Source organism: Nipponia nippon, unplaced genomic scaffold (genome assembly GCF_047370975.1).
Source record: "Nipponia nippon isolate SJK-2023a ecotype South Korea unplaced genomic scaffold, ASM4737097v1 scaffold_3, whole genome shotgun sequence".
In the NCBI taxonomy this organism is placed as follows: Eukaryota; Metazoa; Chordata; class Aves; order Pelecaniformes; family Threskiornithidae; genus Nipponia; species Nipponia nippon.
This window is the reverse complement of record NW_028262347.1, coordinates 123,525,414-123,546,741: the sequence shown is the minus strand read 5'-3', so window position 1 is coordinate 123,546,741 and position 21,328 is coordinate 123,525,414. Positions and strand designations below refer to the sequence as shown.

At 40.1% G+C, this 21,328-nt stretch overlaps 1 protein-coding gene across 1 annotated transcript in view; it reads left to right on the top strand.

Annotated features, from left to right (window-relative positions):
• The window catches only part of ADAM12 (ADAM metallopeptidase domain 12), a 186,956-nt gene that overhangs the window by 142,450 nt on the left and 23,178 nt on the right, over positions 1–21,328 (top strand). Inside the window, exons 12-14 of the mRNA XM_009475739.2 lie at positions 11,584–11,761; positions 16,608–16,697; positions 18,109–18,304. Coding sequence (XP_009474014.1) covers positions 11,584–11,761; positions 16,608–16,697; positions 18,109–18,304 — 464 coding nt within the window. The remainder of the gene's footprint in view (positions 1–11,583; positions 11,762–16,607; positions 16,698–18,108; positions 18,305–21,328) is intronic.

Below are 21,328 nucleotides of genomic sequence, written 5' to 3'. Positions count from 1 at the left end.
CTGATGTCTCCTGGAGAGCCGTTTTGCTCAGCAGGGTTGGCTCTCAAAGGCTTTTGTGGGGAGTCTTGTTATTTTGTGATCTGCTTTGGTTTGATTTTTGTTTTTAAACTGCCATACAAAAAGGACAAGTCAGGAAAGTACTAATCATATGTGTCATTTATTGTATTAAGTATTAGTTTCAATCACATTTCTTCTTTTTGAAAAATGATCTCAAGGAAGTAGGATATAAAGTCACCTTGATTTTGGTTATTCAAACTCTGAACTGGACTCTACAGAACCGGGCTATGAAAACATACACCCTCCAGAGATTTCCAGCAGTTCTCCGTAGCTTCAGGAGGCAGTCAGGTATGCCATGAAAACAGCATTTTGGCTTTGGTACCAAATCAACTTGAAGTGAAAACACTTATTCCAACACTTCACAAGGCTAAAAAAAAAAAAAAAAAAAAAAAGCTAAAAAAAAGGCAAAAGTTCATGCTAGAAATGGGACAGAAATCAGAAATACAGTGTGGGAAAGGACACTTTAATTTACTGGCTGCTTCTCTTTTCTTCTTTCTAGACATCTCACAGCATCTTGTAGCTGCAGAGCTGTTAAACGTTAGATAATCAAACCATTATTAGTTAGCACAGTATTTCCTGACCCCTCTCAGTTTCTTTTCAGCTGTGCAGACATCGCTTTGCATTTTTCAGTCTGGCAGCTTAGAGACATTAAACTGTGGAGTCAGCAGAACTATCTGGAATTACCTCTGCTACAATTTGAAGAAAATGAAATTATCTTTAAGATGTAAACAGTTTCTAATTAAACTCTGAAGCTGTTTATGTTTCCAAGCCAGTCTGAGCTGAGCTCTGCACAAAGACAGACTTCTTTGTTGTCTTTTTCTTTTTTTAATAAAGTTGATATACTGATGTAATAAATTGCTTGTGACAGAGCTAGGTCTGTTGTGCCAGCAGTGCAACTGCTTTTTAAAAAAAACTTAAGCAACATATCCCTATGCCCTAGTAATTTAGCACATTGCATTCTGGTCCTTCCTTTAGTAGGAAACAGCCATGAGATTACAGAATAGATTTATGTCAGTCTTTCACTTAACTCCAAATATCCCCATGTCTGCAGTGCATTTGGCATTCCTTTTTGTTAATAATTTCCATACATTACAGATATATTTAATTGTTGAAGTAAATAAGATCTGCGTTGAAGAATTAGTAGCGTTGGCTGAAATACATTGCACATTTCCCAGTCCTTTACAGGAGTGGGTCACTGTTAACAATTAGGACACAGAGCTACGGGGCAGGCCTTTAAGAAGAAGATTTTGCATTTTATTTTAGTTTACTCCTCCACATTTCAGTAGATGTGCTGTTAGACCTGAAAATATTTGGCTTTTCTGGCGTATTCTAGAGGAGAACTCGTACAGATTTACAGCATGCATTTTCTGTAAGTGAAGCTGACAAGGAGAGAGGTTACTTCTCAAATGAAAACACATTTTACTTCTGGTGTGATTATTTATAGCAGATACTTAAGGACAAGTCATGGTTTCTACTATGTGATGTATCCAGAATGGGTACAGTTTTACTGGCTTGGATGCTGGTATGTGAGAGCTCAGCTGCATTTTGTCTTGTCGGTGTAATATCCATGGAAAATATAGCTCTGTAAGGGACATTTTTCTCTTGCAGTACTGCTATTGCCATGACCCATGAGAACAAATCATATAAGGACATTTCCCTTTATCTTAGCTTTCTGTTTCATCAAAAAAACTTTTCAACCTGCAGGGATAAACCTGTAGTGCAGTGCATGGAGAATTAAGCACACAATGTCCGGTTTTAATTGGTGTTAATGAATTCCAAATTCCCAGAGTATAAATGGAAACCTACCTTAAAGGGCATATTCTTAAGGTCACGTGAATGCTCCTTTTTGAACATGTGTTGTATGCCCTGAAGCACTTAAAGGAATTTATGTTGACTTGGAAGGCTGAATCACTAATTAAATGATGCCTACAGCTGCAGTTGCCACAGTTGTCATGGGAATCACAGAGTCTTTTGTGCCTGGGCTAGATGTGCAAAATGTTTAAAATTCAGAGAGGGAAGATGTCCATTTTACCCCAACAATTGCTTCCTGCAAAGTCATTCTTCTGTTCTAATGTCAAAGCCTATTACAAAGTCCCGGACGCATTTACTGTGGGATTCTTGTGGCAGAAATGCAGGTAGGCTCCATTTCAGCTTTTTAAAACTGAACGGCACAGCCCCAGTGGTGAGATGAAGATCAGCGACCACCTATTTTAGTGTGAAGTCACTGAAAATAAAGAGGTGAAATAAATTTGGTGTCCTAGGGAGCCTTTCTGGCTGCTTGTAACGTAGCATGGAAATTGCGTTCATCTTCATCATTGATGGTCTCCTGGCAGCCAACCTGCACTAGATGTGACATCCAGTCTCCCTCGAGGTTGGTAGGAAAGCTCCTATGGACTTCAATAAGGCCAGGATTTCATCACAATACCTATCAATTCCTTTAGATTTCTCAGAAGCCTTTCATTCCCGTGAGTGAAATTTTAATATGCTTGCGTACAGATCCCTAAGTCTCCGGTCATGGCTGGATCCATTCTTTTCTCATGGCTTGAAATAATGATTACATACGATGTTGCTACTAATTATTTTCTTTGTTCAAGTTCTGTGAAAAAGAAAAAGAAAGCTAAAAAAAGTGATTTATTGCTATTTTATATTTATGATTTTTTTTTAAAGAATTCCATTTCCATTTGTCTGAGGTGATTTAGGTGATACGGGATAAACTGCTTTTTTCTCAGTGCTTATCTTGTAGCAGAAGAAGGGAAGGTGGAAATGCTGGAGGAATGCAGTCTGATTTCTGGCACTGTTATGCCTCACTTTTCTTTCTTTTGGACCTTCTGAAAGACAAAAAAAAAATGAGCCATGCTGCTTAGGAAGTCAGATACTCCTGTCTTGAAGTCCTGATTTATTAAGAGAACAGGTAGTACAGATGTTAAGTGAAATCAGTATGAGCCTGTCCCCCAGGTATGTATTATTTCTAGCTTTTTGCAGGGCTTAGACGTTATTCGCTAGCCCCCACGTCTCGCTGACTGGCATTTCCATAAACTTCATTCTCTTAGTGTTTCTGCTACTGCTCTTCCCAGTGGGCAGCTTCTTCACGTGCCTTTCCGGAGCGCTGCTTCCCAAATCTCTTCTCCCTGGCGTGGGTTCCTCCTTGTGGGGCTTAGCCCTCCTCGGAGTCTTCTTCCCTTAACTTGCCGTCATTCAATCTGCTGTACCTGATGTACAGGCTCATCCTCGCCCAAGTCCATCTGCTGAGGCCAAGTACCCACAGTATGGCAGGTCTTTAAATCAAGCCGGTCACACTGATTACATCAGCTGGGAGGACAACCGTGTATGCTTCTTTCATTCTTTAGGGTGCAGTATATCATGAGTTGTGTTTAGGATACACAAAGGCAGGACAGGAGCTTGTACTGGTGAAAGAGGGAAACGTCCATAAATAAATATCATGGTTGATTTTTCTGTATTACAATCTGGGTTTGATATTCTCTTTTGTTTGGTCTGCTTTGGTTTTTGAAACACTATTTTGTTTTTCTTCCTCACCCAAACATGCTCTTTAGAAAGTGTTCCTCTCAAAACCAAGTTCCCAAAGTCGGATTTATTTTTTTTACTCCCAATCTGCTCCTGACCTATTTAGAAAACAATTCCAAGGTTTTTCAAGGGAGAAAAACAGAATGTAACTGTCTAAAACAAAAGCTGATTGTGAAATCATGTTGGGAACTAAATGAATGGTCACCAAGATGTAGCGCTGCCCTAGCATTTCAAGCCAGGTCAAACAGTGCCTTCTGTCTAACCAGAAATCAGTAGGAAGCTGATCTTCAGCAAGGTATTTTGAGCAACGAGATGGACTATTTGTCTTTATTTGCTTGTCACGTGCTGAGGATGTTGTGTTTTGTGTGACAAATTTAAACACAGGGCATTCTGGTTATGCTTCTTATCTACAGTTTCCTTCGTTGCTGGCGACTGCTGGCTGGCACGGTACGCCTGCTGCCTTGCTTTTCCTTAGCCTGGGACCAGACCTGGCCTGGCCTTTTCATCCCTCCCTCTGCTATTTGTTGCTTTTTCACTTTTACTGTAGTCAGCATTGGATTAACCTCAACTTCTAAGTAGTAGATTGTGAAACCTGAACTCTCAGCAATCCAGCAAATTTTTATTAATGAGGTAGTGGTCTAAAAGGAAACAGAGCAAAAGATGAGCCAGAGGCAAATTCAAACTGATTATAGCTACTTTCCTTGGCTGTCTGCTTTCCAACAGGAAGAACAGTTGTCTGAGTTCAATTCCCATCGAGCTTTTGCAATGCAGATAACTCCAGCATATAGTCAGAATACTGTCAGGATTGATAAATTGGTTTAGTATTGCTTCACCCCCAGAACACAGAAATGAAAGTCACAATAGGCCTCTCAACAAGAAAAAACTTCTCTGACCCTACATTTGTCAAAGTAAAAGTAACTGCTAATAATGTTTTATTTGGCAGTTTTGTGACTGCAGAAATATCAAGCCATGACAGTATATACTGTATAAAGCCATTAAGTTTTGTTCCTTTGCAGAAAGTACTTTTCTGAACCATCCAGCCGTTTGTTTCATCGCTGCTTTCTGCCCTAAGTCCCACATTCAGTATTATAAATCTGCCTTTTTGAATATTTCAGGTAGTTAAATTTTCACCTTCAGTTTAATGGGAGAGGTCAAGTCTCAGCTGGGGCTATGACAATCCAATCTAGGCACCTGAAGCGAGATTACTTGAATGCATTCTGGGAATCTGCGCTATCCCCAGGGCCAAATTAAAACGAACCTAAAGCATTTGTGTGTGAAGTTTAAACATTTACTTGGGAAGACTTTCTCTTCAATAACCCTGGAAATTTCATTGTAGCACAACAAGCCATTGCCACTACACATCAATCAAATTAACCACTGGTGTGACATATTCACAGTTATTTATTGGAATTGTAAAAACTACCATGTAGTGAACATAGCAAAAGCTGTAGGAGAAATCTAGGCTTGTTTTTAAATGACTGACCATGAACTCAGACAGCAAGAGCTTTGATGTCATGTATAACTACATGGCCCAATTCCGTGCTCTACTTTATTGATGCTCTAGGGATTAAAAACTACAAAAGAGGAGCAAGAGAGTGAAAAATAGGCTAGGAAAATAAGTATGAGTTGTCAGACATCTAATGCCTTTTGAAGCAAACTTCCCATTTCAATACTTTTTATATAAATATATATAAAACCACTCTACATTTTTAGCTGGATCTTTCCAATACTGTCAAAAAAGGGGGCCCCATCAGTTCTGGGACTGGTGTCTTGTACAAAGCTCTATCATGTGCTGCTTGCAAGGGTCTGTACATTTCCCAGGAGCCCAAAGGGGCCTCCAGTTTACCCCCTCCTCCCAGTTGTCCTGGGCGTTTGCCATTTGCAAAAGCATCGGGTGAGAGAGGATCTGCAGATACCTTTAGGGTCTTCCTTTATTGTGCTTGTGGGATCTGCTTTAAAACTGCATTTGTGTCTTTTTCCCTCAAAAGTACTTACAAATGAAGACATTGTTTAAATAATAAATTAAAAAAGCCCTTCCATATTATCGCACTTGTCTAATTTTAAACAATTGCTATTAAAACATGAGGTGTACAAAATAATGTGTAATGACAGAACTTGATACACGAAGGGATCTGTAGTATTTGAACACCTATTTCAAAATCAAAGAAAACTGGATTTTATCTCCTGCTTAATACCTAATTCAGTGAGGTTCTTTATGCTTACTAATTCATTAACATACATGCTGTACAGAATAGCTGAAGTGTCAAAAAATGTCATCTAATAGCCAATTTAGTTTTATTCTAATAGGCTCATATCTCTTAGGAGACCATAAAAAGTTGTTTACAAGAGATGGAGTGCAGTAATAATGTCTAGAAGGTTAAAACCAAGGGGGATGCTTTTCAGTGGGAAAGAATTATGTCAATTAGATCAGGAGTTAGAGGAGGGTGGAAAATTGTCATAGTTCCTTGAAATCAACACCTGGGTCTAGAAACATTCATGTCGCTTGAGCTTCTACCTTCTAGAAATTTAGTCTTGTGTTACTCTCTCTACTGCTGACATTTTTTCCACGGAAAAATCACTTATATTTGAATTAACAAAAGAAACCCTATCTCTATTTTTAAGTTTAAAAACCCCCTATTTTTAGGTTCCTATGTAAGACCAGGGTATGCAGCAGAAAACCTACACATGTGTGCGTAAGTTGTTCTGTAGAGTCTGAACAAGAGGGAGCTCAAACTCACATCTGCCTCCAGCAAAGGGATCTGAGTTGCTCTCCTCCTCTCCAGTTGTGAGCCACTGTGCAGCCAAAAATGAAGAATTTTGGAGACTAAGGAGCGTAAGTATTCATAGCTGTGAATCTCAAAGGGTCCTAGGGTAGAGACAGACACAAAGAGACACTGTGATGTTCAGTTCAGACAAGGTGTTGTCATGGAAAGTGTTGGAAATGCAGGTTCTTGACTAGTGAAATTTCTGACTCGGAGAGCTGGGACTCGGCACCCCTCTTGTCTTTGAGCACCTTCACGCTCCTAAAAAGCATGGCTGATGTCTTAGCAATTTCCAGATATGGCCTCTCAGGCTTGATTTTTCGAGCATTCTGCACAAAGCCCCATCCCAGTTTTCTGCACCTTTGGAAATTAGCTAGTCAACAGTTGTTTCAATAAGTATGCTCCGGAAAACCAAAATGCCCTTTTAAAATTAATATAATCTCCAATTATCATATTACCTCAGGGAGGAAGGCCTGGTGGTACTTAATAGAGCTCTTTGGGGTTGTTGTGCATTTTAATTGGGTGAATAATTGTAAAACACTTCAGGGCCTTTTGGTAAAAGGCTCTGTATAAACATTGCCATAATGCTGAATAATCAGGTTGCGATATGAACTGGAATAAATGAACCCTATACATAAGTATATAATTTATATATACATATAATGTATGTGTCTATATATGCCAACATTTTGGAGAGAACAAGGCAGTTACTTTATAAAAGGCCTTCAGTTCTTGAATAAGAAAAAAAATGTGGTTGGATAGTAGTAATCATAATAATCAAAATGTTAGTTTTCAAGATATTGCGAACCTGCAGTTTATCCTCCTGTGCAATGCATAGAGAATTGCCAAAAGCATAGATGATGTTACCACTTCTGTGAAGATTCTTGAGAAACAGCAAAATATCTTGTGTTTTATGGTGGAGGAACACGGAGGAGGTAGATCCAAGCTACTAAATGTTTAGATGCCTAAAGATGTAGATAGACATGGTTTGGAGAAACCAAGGGAGTTTCACTTCAGATGGCTTTCCCAAGGTATTGCTGCAATGCAGTGGTAGGGTTTGGAATGGAGCAAACATCTCCTGCAGCCCAAGTCGGTGTCCCTCCAGGCATTTTCCAGGTGGAGCAATGGGAAAGACAGCAATGGTGAACATGGCACACCAGCCTCAGTGGTGATATTGGCGCTAGGCCTGTAGCTGATCTGCTGTGTTACCCTGCATGAATCAGGAGCCACTCGGTTTCTCTTGAATGCTTTGCCTGTCTGATCTCTTAAGACTATAATTTTCTGGGGCAGTGACTCCTTCTGTTTCACTGCTTGTACTCTCTCGTTATTCAGCCCGTTAGGAGGGGGAATGCCTCTGAAATGGAGATGATGGAGAAGAACTTTTATAGTTCATGCAAAAAGAGCCTATGCTGGGCAACGCGGTGCTAGTACAAAGAACTCTATTTTTAAAAGGGACTTGACACAGTGATGATGCCACTTCACTTAGTTAATGAAAGGAGCCATCTAATACAGGCTAAATGCAAAACTACATAAAGGAAACTAGCATTTGAATGGCTTGAGTGCTTGAAATATAAATGAATGGGACAAGACCAGACTCTGTTTCTAAAGGAATCAATTACCAGGCATCCTCTTACTACTGTGAAGCTCTCATTTGCAGGAGCAGTCAAAGCCATTTTTGCTGAGAGCTAGGATATCCGTTGCTTGAGATTAAGCGCATCTTTTCAGCACCAAGGAAACACTGAGGAATGCTGTGGATTCAAGAGGGGTAGAAAGACTCTGAAATTATTTTCCTTGCTGTAAACCCACTGAACACACTGATGTAGTGCTGGGCACGATTTGAGTTCTGTAGAGTTGTACCCACAGCCAGAATGGTTTGGCAAAATGATTCATTGTGTGTTAAATCTACAGATTCAAACAGTGTAGAAAATGTGTGGGCTATTCAGCATCTTAGAATAACACTTAGGTTGGACTAAAGTTTCCTTTCTCTTCCCAACTGCAGAAAAATAAGGACCTGTAAAAGAAAATGTCTTGAGTGAAGGACAATGTAATATACTGATTGCTAATGAATTTTTTACCTCTGGAAGATTCTCCAGTGGCCTATATGAGCTGGTGGCTGAGGGTTCTTCCAATAGAGTAGGTGTCTGAGCTACCACAGAAAGCACAAATATCCCTGTTTAGCATGTTACTGAAATCTTGGAGACAGGTCAAGGACTGACTGTAATGTGGAGACCCCAATAACTTTTCCCACCCAAAGGTAGTCCTTCCAAGTGAGGTCTGAAACCTCTTAACAGGATAGTGCAAGGAAGCTTGCTGCATTTGTTCAGAGGATGAGTTTCTTTCACATGACCATTACTTCATCATTTTTCGCAAGCTCCAGATTCATTTAAACATCATGCCTAATGCTACTGACATCTGAAATCTATAGCGTCCCTTCCCATCTGCCAGGGATTTCATGCTTCTGATGAAACAGCTTTAAAATTGCAAAGACAGCCAAAATGTAGCCTAAAATCACAATGACCAAATGCTGTGGCTGTTACATGGGATTTTTTTTTTTTTTGTCAAAAAAATGAAGAATGGTTGTGTGTCAGCATATCACAGTACTAAAGATCAATTATGTTTCTAATGAAATAACAACTGGCATCAGTTGATGTGGGAACTTCTTTTGCATGGTGTGGTTACCCTTCAGTTGCTCTCTGTTTCCACTTGTTGGGTTCATCTCTGGTTTTGTATTGCTTTATTTTGAGCTTGCTTGGTAAAGAAAAAGTATTTTCAGAAAATTTCATCAAATAACATGTGCTGCACTGATGTCAGCTGAGGAAATCAGCGTCAAGAGCAGGAAAGGCCAGAAGATGAATGGATCTCTTAGTTCAAAATAGGAAACAGCTTGAAGTTCCTTTGGGGGGAAACAGAAACCTCATTCATTAACAATGACACTATTTCACCTCTGGTACAGAGTAAGGATTCTGTTCTGCCGGTGATAGACAGACACATCTCACATTCATGCAAATCACCCTGAGTATTCATGGATACAAAGGAACAGCCCTAAAATATTGACAGTGTTGACTGGTGAGCTGTTCTCGTGATCCGTGTGTGGCTGAGACATATGGCACAGGGAAAAATGCATTATTTGTGTTCCTGAATTGATTTCAGTCCGTGTAAGGTATGTATGTCTCTCTGTCTCATCTCTGTGGATATCAAAGTAAATCTGTGTCACTGAAGTGAAGGATCTTGCCTGGATGATGCAGTATTCATTTATTCATACTTTGATGTGAGGCTCATGTCTGATCAAGCACTCATATATTTTGTGCAGGATTTACCAGTCAGATGTATCTGGGTTTCTTGAGTTTTTTCTGGTGTTTGATAGTAGTGTACATCCATCTACTTGTTCATAGTTACGTACACAAAATTTTGTGGGGTTTTTTCCAATCAAACTAAGAGTAGGACAGGAGTTTGTGGTGTCCTGTTAAGAACATCTCCAATTGCTCAATGCAAAATGGTCAGTAGGAGGTTTCCCAAGTGCCCTTATTTTCTGTTCCATTACTCCAAGTACCTTCCCTGTTTTCCCTTGGGGCCCAGAGCTGCAGCTGGCAGCCTGACTCCTACCTCATGCTATTCTGAAATCTCTTTATTTATCTTAGACTCTGTCATTTTGCCTAAACATTGATATTTTTCAGAAATCAGCTTTTAAAGTGGAGATGCCTATTAACTTTCTGAAGTCATATGGCAGTGAATTACAGAACTGTTTAGTTTAACTAGAGAAACTCTATAGCAATACACAAAAATTATTTTCTTCTTTAGAGTCATGTTTATGTTCTTTTCCAATATGCTGGCTGTTTTATTGCAAAAGAATCTGTAAAAGAGGTAATTTTAAATAGGCACAAAATAAATTCTGTTCTGTAAGGTACCCATAACCTTTCTAGAAGATCCTAATTAACCTCCTCGTGTCAGCAGAGGAAGCTCTATAGCATTTGTAATTGTCAAACATTCCTTTTTTTTAACAGAAATGTTCCCTTTCTGATACCTATAGGCATCATCATTCACAAAGCAAGTTTTCATTTCAGGATGTTAGAAAAACCAGTAGATTAATCGAAGTCTGAAGTTCAGCAGTGCAGAACTTCCATCTATTATCTTCTTATCTGTAAAGATTATGCCCTAATAACATGTGAGTGATACAAAGCATTTTGTGAATAAAGTCCGGTCATTATCAGGCTGGCTCCCTGTGCTACCATAATGTTGAATTACTGCTGGACCACGGAGCAGCAGTGATGAAGGTACCAAGTCTTAGGGGAGATGCTGTTTTATGACTTGGTTGTGATCCAGATTCAACGTAACCACGTGCACATCACAGTGCGGAGAGGGCACAGCAGACTTTAGGACATGGCTCTGATGGCCAGATCCAGGTGCCACTTTGTCTCGTATCTGTGAATCAAACTGCAAACATTCATTAGTGAAAATGGAATTAAGTCCTCCAACAGAAAAACACAAATTATCTGGTGATATTTGTACTACACTGGATCATTTTGATAACATTGTCCATGTGTTTTCCAAAAGAAATCAAAGCCGTTATGTGCCTGCAGAGCAGGACCAAATCCTGCTCTCAGCAGTGTGAATTCAAAATATGGGTATTTTCAGTACTGTCTTTACAGTCATCCTGATTTAAAATAAGAACTGTATTTGCTTTAATCATGCAGTTCCCAAGCTTGACTTTGATGAATTGTAGAAGCACGCTCCTATCAAGTAACTCAGTGCTTTTCTCTCCATATTTTCTTCCTGAAAAGAGCAGGAAGTTTGCCATACTGCAGGGCGAGATGAATGAATTTGCCATTTGAGACTGAATTTTCCAAGAAGGATTAGGATGTTTTGCAGTCCTGTAAATGCGGGAATCCTCCTTGCAAGCACAGTATTTCTTTAGGCTCATGATCAAAATTTGCTCTATAACTACATATGCAAAAGAGGGAGAAGGAATTCCAAATGTGAACACTTCCAATCCTTAACAGAAGCTACAAATTTAAGTGAAAATGATGGAAATTCCCTTACTCATAGTCAGAAATTATTAAATGTTTTTGGCACAATTTCACAGTGAGTTGCTATTTCTCAACCCTATGTTAAAGGGTTAAAAAAAATAAACACAATCTTCTTGTTAGTGCATAGATGTGCTACAAGGACACCAGCATGACAGGAGAGAATATTTTTGTCTCATAATACTACCTTTCTTTTTTGTCTCCCTGTGTTTTTCTTCTAGCTATCCATTTCCCATGGTATTCAGTAGCTGCAGTAGAAAGGACCTGGAAAACAGCCTGGAAAAAGGAGTGGGAATGTGTCTGTTTAACTTGCCTGAAGTCAAGGAGTCCTTTGGTGGACAGAAGTGTGGGAATGGCTATGTGGAAGATGGAGAGGAGTGCGACTGCGGGGAGCCTGATGTAAGACACCACCTGAGAATTACTGCTCACCTCCTGTCTGCAGGTTTTTAACAGTAAAGACGAATCAGAATTGGTTTGGCATGGTTAATGCTACTTGGTCTAAACCAAAACTCTCCCTTCACTGCTTCTCTCTTATCAGCTTAAAGCTCAGAGTCCTCAGAAATGTGGGAAGTTTCTGCTTGACTTGCATTTGAGTTGCTGAAGTTCAGGCAGAGCTTTAGTTAGGAATGTGCTCGATTCGCCATTAGAGAACACCCTCCGTCATGGCTTGTCCAACAGACTAACCGTGACTAACTGTCATGTTCCTAACAATAGAAATTCCTTTAAGTACTAGCTAATAAGCTAAACTCAAAATAAATTTGTTAACATTGCTCAAATTTCTCAAGATACCATGCATTAACTGAAGGTTTGTTTCCATATATGAGAAGCCACTCATATATTTATATTAATATAAATAGTTATGTAAACATTAATATTGCCATGCTATTTTTTCGTTGCAGCCAGCTTCAGTTTTTAGGTACAAGACCTTTCCCTCCTTCACTATGAGATTTGTCCTTGCTGCTAGCCAATTACCTTACTAACAGAAATAGCCTTTACTGCCTCCCAAAAAGATTGCTACTACTTCAAAGATCATTCCATTTGGTTTAGTGAATGTGTCAGAGGACTGCTCAGATCAGGAGGAGATAGGCAAAACCTGAGGGTCAAACAAGATCGGAGCCGACATCCTTATCCCTTTGGCTTCCCATGCTCATTGGCTGTACTGAACTTCTCTTAGATTATCTGAATTAAATACATCAGCAGATGAGGGATTTGTTTCCTGTGATAAATATGGTTCTGCAGACAAAATAGAACAGGGCAGTTAAAACAGAGAGATATTGCTGTATCCTGTCTATACAGTGTATTGGATTTACACAAGCCATAAGGCTTTCCTGACAGTTCACTCATTCTTCAGGGTAACAAGGTTGGAGGAAGCAGGCTTATCTTCTTGTTTCAAGTCAATAGAGTGCAAGCAGCTTGCAAATGTCTTTCTAACCCAGTTATCTTTCTCATTTTCACTTTTGAATGTTAGCAATACCTTTTCAAGTCAAAGCCACTTAACGTCAGCAAGCACTGACTTGATTTGCCTCTTCTTTCTATGTTTTTCTTTTTTAATTATATTGGAAAACTGCAGCCTGGGCCCAATTAAATTAATGGGGAATTTACTGCTATAATCTGAGTGGTACCAGAAAACCCATTAGATTAGTTAATAATTCACTGCCCAGTCATTTACACCAGCTAAGTTTGGTCAATAGTGTTGCAATATTTTATGGCATGGAAAGCTGTACAGTAACATATGCTAGTTGTGTTTTACCAGTGAGCAGAATTAAATATCCGTCTGAATATGTAGATGTAGGTCATTGGTAGGGATACTTCTTTTTTACTCGAAGTAAAATATTAGCCCCGTGTTGAGGTCTGTGCTCACTGACATCCCTTAGCAGTAGGACAGCAATGGATTCACAAGGATGGAGAGTCGTGACTGTGGCACACCTCCCACCCTTCAGACAACTTTGGAAACACGAATACGGTAGGGACTGTTTGACCACCTCCATCCACACTACAGTCTCCTGTGCATCAGGCACTGGTCCTCTTCGCGAGTATAATGGATGCTGGCATGCCCACCACCAGGCCAAGAGTGTAAGAAAGACCTGACCAAGGATGATATTACCAATTAAGCTCCAATTTCATTTTGGATTATATTACAAAAAAAGTCTGACATGCTACAGTGTCTCTGGAAGGAGGGTTAATGTAGATTACACATGGAAAGACAGAAGAAAGGAAAAAAAATATTATTTTTTTTAAAAATCGTTAGTCCCTGGGAGCTGAAAGGTGACAAATGTGGCTAATTTTATAACGGGCTGCAAGGGGGATAAGAAAACTACAAATTGGTAAATCAGAAGTCAGACAAATTACTTCCAAATGTAATTAAGAGCTAGTGCCTGAACAGCTGTGACATGCCAGGGACGAGTCAACACAGCTTTTGTGCCAGGAAATCTTGTCTATACAAACCTATCACCGTGCTCCAAAGGACTTAACAAGTGGGTGGAAAGGGACGATGCTGTTATTGCAGCCTGTTAGGAGTTCAGAGAGTCTTTAGAGCAAAGCCTTTCATCAAAGCCTCTTTAGGAGACTAAGCAGCTGTAGGATGAGAGAATATTGCATAGGCAAAAATTGGGTTAAAAGATAGGAAATACAACCAGGTATAAATCATCCATTTTATGCAGTGGAAGGAGATCTGCTGTGATGTATCCATGAGATGTGTCCTGGGGACTACACAATTCAGCATACTTATAAACAGCCTGGGAAGAGGAATAGTCTTGAATTTGCTGATGATATTAGTTAGGATGGTAGAGCTGAAAGATGGCTGTGAAGAACTGCAGAGGAACCTTCTGAGACAGCTGGACTGGGCATTAAGATGACAAATGGGATTCGGTGCGGAGTGATGCGCATTCCAAACATCACATATAAGATGATGAACTCTGAGCTGACTCTGACCATAGAGGAACAAGACTTCATACTGCAATAAATAGTCTCATGAAAATGTCAGCTCAGTGCTCAAGAGTGGTCTAAAAGGTAAATAGGCTGTTAGAAATTACTAGGGAAGAAATAGGAAAACAAAACAAAGCACCAATAGGCCTCTATAAATCTGCAGCATGCTGCAACTGAAACTGCATGTGCAGTCTTTTCTTTCCCCTCCCTGATCTCAGGAAGGCTAAAGCAGAATGAAGAAGGTTGAAAGAAAAGCAATATGGTGGTTCAAAGTTTTGGAGGGGCTCTGGCTGGAAAAGAAGAAAATGAAGGAAAATGCGACAGAAGCTGATAAAATCGTGAGTGAAATGGAAAGAGTGAGCAGGGAGCAATTGCCCCCAGCAGGAACTGTGCCTATAAAGTTAGAAAGCGGCAGGTTTCAAACAAGCAGAAGGAGCTGCTCCCCAGACTGTGTCGATTACTTGCGAGTTCCTTTCCAGTGAATGTTACAGGTGCTAAAAATGTCCGTGGAGCCAAGGGGAAGCCGGGGGCTAGGAAGGTATCATGTACGTGTGCTCACATTCTTGTCCTGAAGCATTTCCTGCTGGCTGCTGTCGGGGAGGCACAAGGCTAGAAGGGTTACAGGCTGACCCAATGTGGTCTATCCTGTGTTCTTAGAAAAGCGGGGTTGAAAACAAGGTGTCCTGTCTACAGTATCCGACACCATGTAGGTGATGCTAGAACTGCTGTTGCGTTAGTCTGTCGGAGATGCTCTGATGATCCCAGGAGACTTACACCAAGAAACCCAACTCCCATCATTGCTATTGTTACCAATAATTAATAATAATAAACTACAACACAGCAGTAGTTTTGGGTGGCAGCCTCCAGCCTCTGAAAGCCTTGTGAGCCTTTTCTGTTTGCTTGCCTGTTTATGTTAAAACCATTCCTGAAAATTTAATAGACGAGGCACAAAAACTATTTACCAAGCTCATGCTCTACAATGAGTAATAAGTGAGTGAGCAATTGGAAATTTCAAAGGCTGCAGTAACATCATTCAAAGAGCTGTGTCTTTATCCCAAGCCGTCTGTGGAATGCCAATGGCTTTCCATGGCTGGCTGGTGTAGGGCCAGATGATGGGGTATAGGAGCTGACTGTTTCAGAAATACCTTAATTGGACTGACATTGCTTTCCTCCACTCTGCTTTTCTCAGATTGCTACTGAGGTGAATCTATAAAATGTGCTTCTGTGCAGAGGAACGTTACTTCTTAAATACAGCAGCTGCACAGAAATATTTGCGTAGCCTGCTGCCTTCTGGCATGATCAAAAATAGGTGCAGGAAGTTGTTCCACTGCTTCAGAGCAGCGCAGTTAGCTTCGTATATTCAGGCAGATATTATCTAAGAAAACAGTGAAATGCTGAGAATCATTTTGCTCTTTATTTGTGAGTGCAGTGGTAGTCCTATCTTCCAGTTGGAAAGCTTTACAAAAGCCAATAAAGTAACAAGAGGCTGTGAACATCATTCTAACCCACTTATTTTTCCTGTGTTCCCTATATTGTTAGTGATCCCTTGTTAAGTCAAACTGACTTAACACAGCTGAAGAGCAATTTTATCTGCTGCTATTTTTGTTAGAGAGCTGAGATTCCAGCGCAGCTGATGTAACTTGCAGCTTGTGAGCATAATCTTGGAAAAACAAACCCATTATTTTCTGAAACTTCTCACTAGCTCATTCTACAGAGAATAAAGTTTGCAAAAGCCCACACATGCCACCATCTAATCCATAAGTGTGAAAATGGGATGTATCAGTTAGTGATAATGCAATTCATGCTTTTCTCAAAGCTCTGTTACTGACATAGCCTGATAAGAGATTACATGGAATAGTGTCATCATCTTCCTTTGTGGCAGCCACGAGTCTCCATGCAATACAGAGCTTGGTGAGCAGCTATCACAAAATAGAGAGCTGTAGTAGTGATGCTCACTAACTGTAAAACAGGTCCTGGATCTCGCAGGAGGCAATGGAATCATTCCACTGATTTTTGTGGAAACAAAACACCATACTACTGTATCAAGATTGGTATCGTCATACTTGAGTTGTTTGTGATATTTGGGATTGGATCCATAGCTAGAATAAACCAGCCTTCCTCAATGGCTTCTCTGGTTTTACTACAATTATTGTGCTTGTTGAATCTAAGGACAGACAAGACTGTTTGGATCAAGTTGTAGAATTTCATGCATAATTCATTATTTCATGGCCAGATTTTCTTGGCGGAGCTATAGGCAGCCTCTTGATTTACAGCTCATTGTGACTGAAAGTTGTCTGCTCTAAATTTATCCTCCGTCTAGGAATGTACAAACCGGTGCTGTAATGCAACTACCTGTACTTTGAAACCGGGAGCAGTGTGCGCACATGGACTTTGCTGCGAAGACTGCAAGGTGAACCAACGGGAACCTTTCTTATCTGTGTGGGGTGGGAAGAATTCCATAATCTTCTCAGCTGCAGAGCAGTAAGCAAGGATGCAGAACAAGCAAATGGGTATCATTAAGCATTAGGACACTTGCATTTTATGCAAGCAATTAAAAAAATTCTCAAACTGTAACAGTTACTGAAGGAGCAGATCAACAGACTTTTTTAATGGTGTCTGTGCTATTTGTAGCTGCTTCATTTGCTCATGCAAAAACCTCTTCTTTATTCATGAACTTTTATATGTTTTGAGTTTTTCATGCTTATATGGATGTTGTGCTCTGGCAAGCAGTCATTAAATGCTGAACCCTCTTTTTATGGGAAGAATCTTAAAATATTAACTCTGTCAATAGCATATATATTTTTAATGCAGATTATCAGCTCTCGTGGACTCCTAACGTACTATAAAAAGCCAGCTTGCTGCAGGCATTTACCTTCTTGAATTCTCAGACCATCTCTTGCATATGGGCTAATAAAGCATTCAGCAAGTTTTGTCTGTGGCAACCATCTGCCTAAAAGCTCAGTAGCAGCAAGCTATCAAAACAGCTAGCAAATGCTTTTTAGCAAAATTAATCTTCATGTCTCTTTGCTTTTTACCAAAGGCACTGGATGCAGTTAAAATTCAGTGCTGCTCCCAGAGCACACCCATCTTTTGTGGTTGTTGATAAGTGAATGTTCAGATTGGCACATCCCACCATTGCCTACTAGTTGCCTTCAGCTCTGAAAAAATGTAGTTACCAAGGGAAATCAGGACAGGACAGGAACAGTTACATGGACTAGTTGTATAATTAAGTTGAAGAAGATCTTGATGCCCACAGTAGAGCGACATTTCCATGAAGAAATGTATCTCCATCCCAGGAAGCTGTCTGGCAGCTGAATCCAGAGTCAGGTGGGCTGGTGGCTTCGTGAGCCATAACATAACACATAACATAATGTTACGCGATCAGCTGGCTGCCCTGGTCACTGCTGTGTTGTTACAGCCATATGGACGAAAAGGTTTCTGGTCCGACTTTTGGTCAGTGCTACAGAGCATCCTTTGCAGTACAGCCCAAAGTGGTTCTGTGCCTGTCTGTTCAGGCATGATTGCAGGAGGCACACTGAAAAATTTGGTTCGTATTTGAAAACTAACAAAAGGCTGGATTTACCTTCTGACCTGAGCCATGTTTGCAGCTGCAACTTCAGTTTGGCCCTTCTTCCTGCCAAACCCTTCGCAACCTGTGTCAAATAAATGTATTTAAAGAGCTGTGTAATCCTTATACTGTCTTCTGCGGTCAGTTGGTGCAGAGCCAGTGGAAAAAGCTGTTCATGCACTGCATGGGTTATACCGCTGCATAACTTATTGATTGAAATTACAGCAGTTAAGGGTTTTTGTTTGTTTTGCAGTTAAAACCAGCGGGGATTTCTTGCAGAGAGTCAAGTAATTCCTGTGACCTGCCAGAGTTTTGCACAGGAGCCAGCCCTCACTGCCCAGCTAACGTGTACCTGCACGACGGGCACGCGTGCCACAGGGTGGATGGCTATTGCTACAACGGCATATGCCAGACCCACGAGCAGCAGTGTATCACCCTCTGGGGCCAAGGTGAGCTTGAGAACCAGGAGATCTGTTTATGAGATAGACTTGGAAAAAAAAGAGTGTGATGGATTTGGAGGAATTTTATACAGTACCAATCTGTATCTATTCTTTTGTGAAATGGAGAACTGAATAATGAGGGCATCATTTTGTGATTCATTTTATCCTTGATTTGCAGTTGTGTTCATTTCTTGCAGTAGGAGGTAGAGAGCAACAGTAACCAGGTTCATTCTGCAACACTGCTGCAAATGGCTATGTGAACAAATCATTTAATACTGACTTTGATATGGCCTTATGTCATCCACAAAGTGCTGAACACTCTTGACAGGTTGAAATCGCATCCCTTTTCAGACTGGTATGTAAGCTTCCTTCTGTGCTCTGAATTACTCATCTGCAAAACATATATGTCTGTTTACATCCCAAAACAGAGTTCAATATTTGACATTAACGTAAGATTCTTGTATCATTGTGTGTATTTTGTTAATTGGTGTTTACCCTGTAAACCTGTCTCCTGACAGTACTCCTAGCAGAGTATGCACTGAAGCAGAAGGAGATTTTATTCTCCCATGGGAATTTACTTACTTTTTGCAAAAAATCTAATAGGATGAGTTCTTGGGTTATTCTCAACAAATAATATCGCAGGAAAGCTGTTCAGCTTTCTGTTACGTCCTGTGGCCGTTCCACCAAAATACGAGTATTGACTCAGCATTTTGCTATTTCCTCCAGCATTGCTGGGGACAAGTCATGTCTCCTTCAGCATCTCACTTGCCCCCTCTCCCACATGGGAAAAACACTTTGAACTCTCCTGAAGAGAAGCATTATTTAGAGCTAGATTTAATTATTTCTTTTAAGCTAACATTTTCCACTCCCTTAGCCTCTTTCAATTCAGTATCTCTCTGCCTTTAACTCTGTTTCAAAACTTATGTGTCAATATAATGACACACAGATGTTTCCCTTGGTCAAAACCCTCATCAGAAGTCTATTGAAGTATTTATCTGTTATCTTCGCAGGGACTTGGACCATTCAAAATTTTTGTTTTAAAGAGATCTGAAGAAATAATGCCACTGATGCAGATAGGTTAGCTTGGTCATGTGGGTATAAGAACATGTTAGAGGAGTTCCAGTTCAAAATTAAACTCCCATGCATCTGATACACTCCTCCGAATCCCACTTGCGTCATAGAGTTAATATGAGCTCATATAGGCATGTACAATTATAGCCTCCAGTCTTAGTCATACTGGGATTTTTAATCCCCTGGATACGGAGACATTTTCTCTTGTATAAAGCAAAACCTCCTTATGAACCAGTTTCCCATGCCCTGGAAAGTTACTCGGTAGGACTGTTAATAATTTCAGTCGCTGAGAAAAATTCAGCTAAAGGTCAGGGAGCTGAATTGCTGCAGCTCCCTTGCCAGGTCGGTTTCCTAACACGGCACGTCCTCCAAACCCCCTGGGCTCCCCTAATGCTGTCTTGTCTTCCTTCTGGGAGGAATATTCAATATGGGCACTGCTGTGCATGGAGTCTCCAGTGGTCAAGGCTATGGGGGTCTGCTTATGAGAAAGATGACTTTGTTAAGAACAAAGCTCAAACAGACTTTAACTGGAATACCCTTATTTGTCTTGGGAATACCCAAGGATAAAGATTTTGAAAGGAAGAATGGAACATTACCAAATGTGAACTGAAAGGCTTGATTCTGATCACATTGTTGGAATAATAAATCAGAAATAATGCCAGTAAAGTAAACCTTCAAGCAGTTTAGCAGATAGGGTTCAAGCAAAAACCAAGGCCTATGTTCTGGATTTAAAGACTAAGGATGTGACTATCCACCACTTGAGCACATCTGGTTGCAGTATGAGCTGGCAGATGTGGAATGGGAAGGGGGCTAGGTGGGCCACGCAGTTGGAAAAATGCCATGGGACAGATAAAAAAACTTTTGTTCCAGTCTTGCTTGCAGCAGAAAGAGGGACTTGACATTCTAAGATGTTGTCGCTGAACATCGTACCAAAAGGATACATTTGAACCTTTTACCAGACTGTTGCAACTGATTAACCTTGTTTTTAACAACTGTGTGTGTTGGAATGGAGTGAAGGAGTAGTTGTGTGGTTTTTAAAAAAAAATTTCTATACCATAAAGAGAAAACAGATCATAGTTCATTTACATTAATTCCTTTTTTCGTCTTCCCAGTAGGAGAAAGCCATGGAGAACAAAATACAATAACTTTTCTTGAAATAATATTCAGTGTATTGAATTCCTTATCAATGTCTTTTTTTGTATATCTTTATTCATCAGCTTACAGATGTCCAGTAGCCCAATGATAAACATCAATCTTAATATTTTTAGATCTAGCTGAAGAAAAATGATGAGCACTGTCAGAGCTCGTTTACATTAGGCTGAGCAATAGGAACCTGTTTCCAGAAAGAAGTACTTGCATTTCCTTGTGGTTTTTGTTACTTTCAACAGATAAATTCAAATCAAATAGAGGAATATTTTTTGCTGTTCCCTAACTTCAATAGCATGGAAAGCTTGGCATGAAAGAGGGGAGGAGCACCTGGGGACAGTCTCCAAAAACAGCCGTAAATTCCTCTTAAAGACCAAGTTCATTCCCAGAACACACAAATTTCTCTACTCTCTCACCTTAATTCACATCATTTTTCTCTTTAAGGAGCAACATGCATGAATTGCTTGTGACCTTTTTTCTTTCATATTCAAAAATATCAAATTGCACTGATTTGACCTATTGATAGTAGTGTGACTGAAAGATACATCGATAGTAATGGATCTGTGTAATGTCTGGTATTCCATCGGCATTTTCTGGGAGCAACTAGATACACAGATAAAGCTACTTAAGAGAGAGAAATTATTGATTACCAAGAAACAGACGACTCTCAGCCTTAGATTCATGGCTTTTTCTACATTGACACGAAAATTATTCTTTAGGGAAGGAAAGGAGATGTTTGTCAGTGTGTTTTCCTACTTTTCCCCAAGAGGGAAAAAAGCAATGATTTTGGGGAGCCAATGGCAGGCATTGACTTAA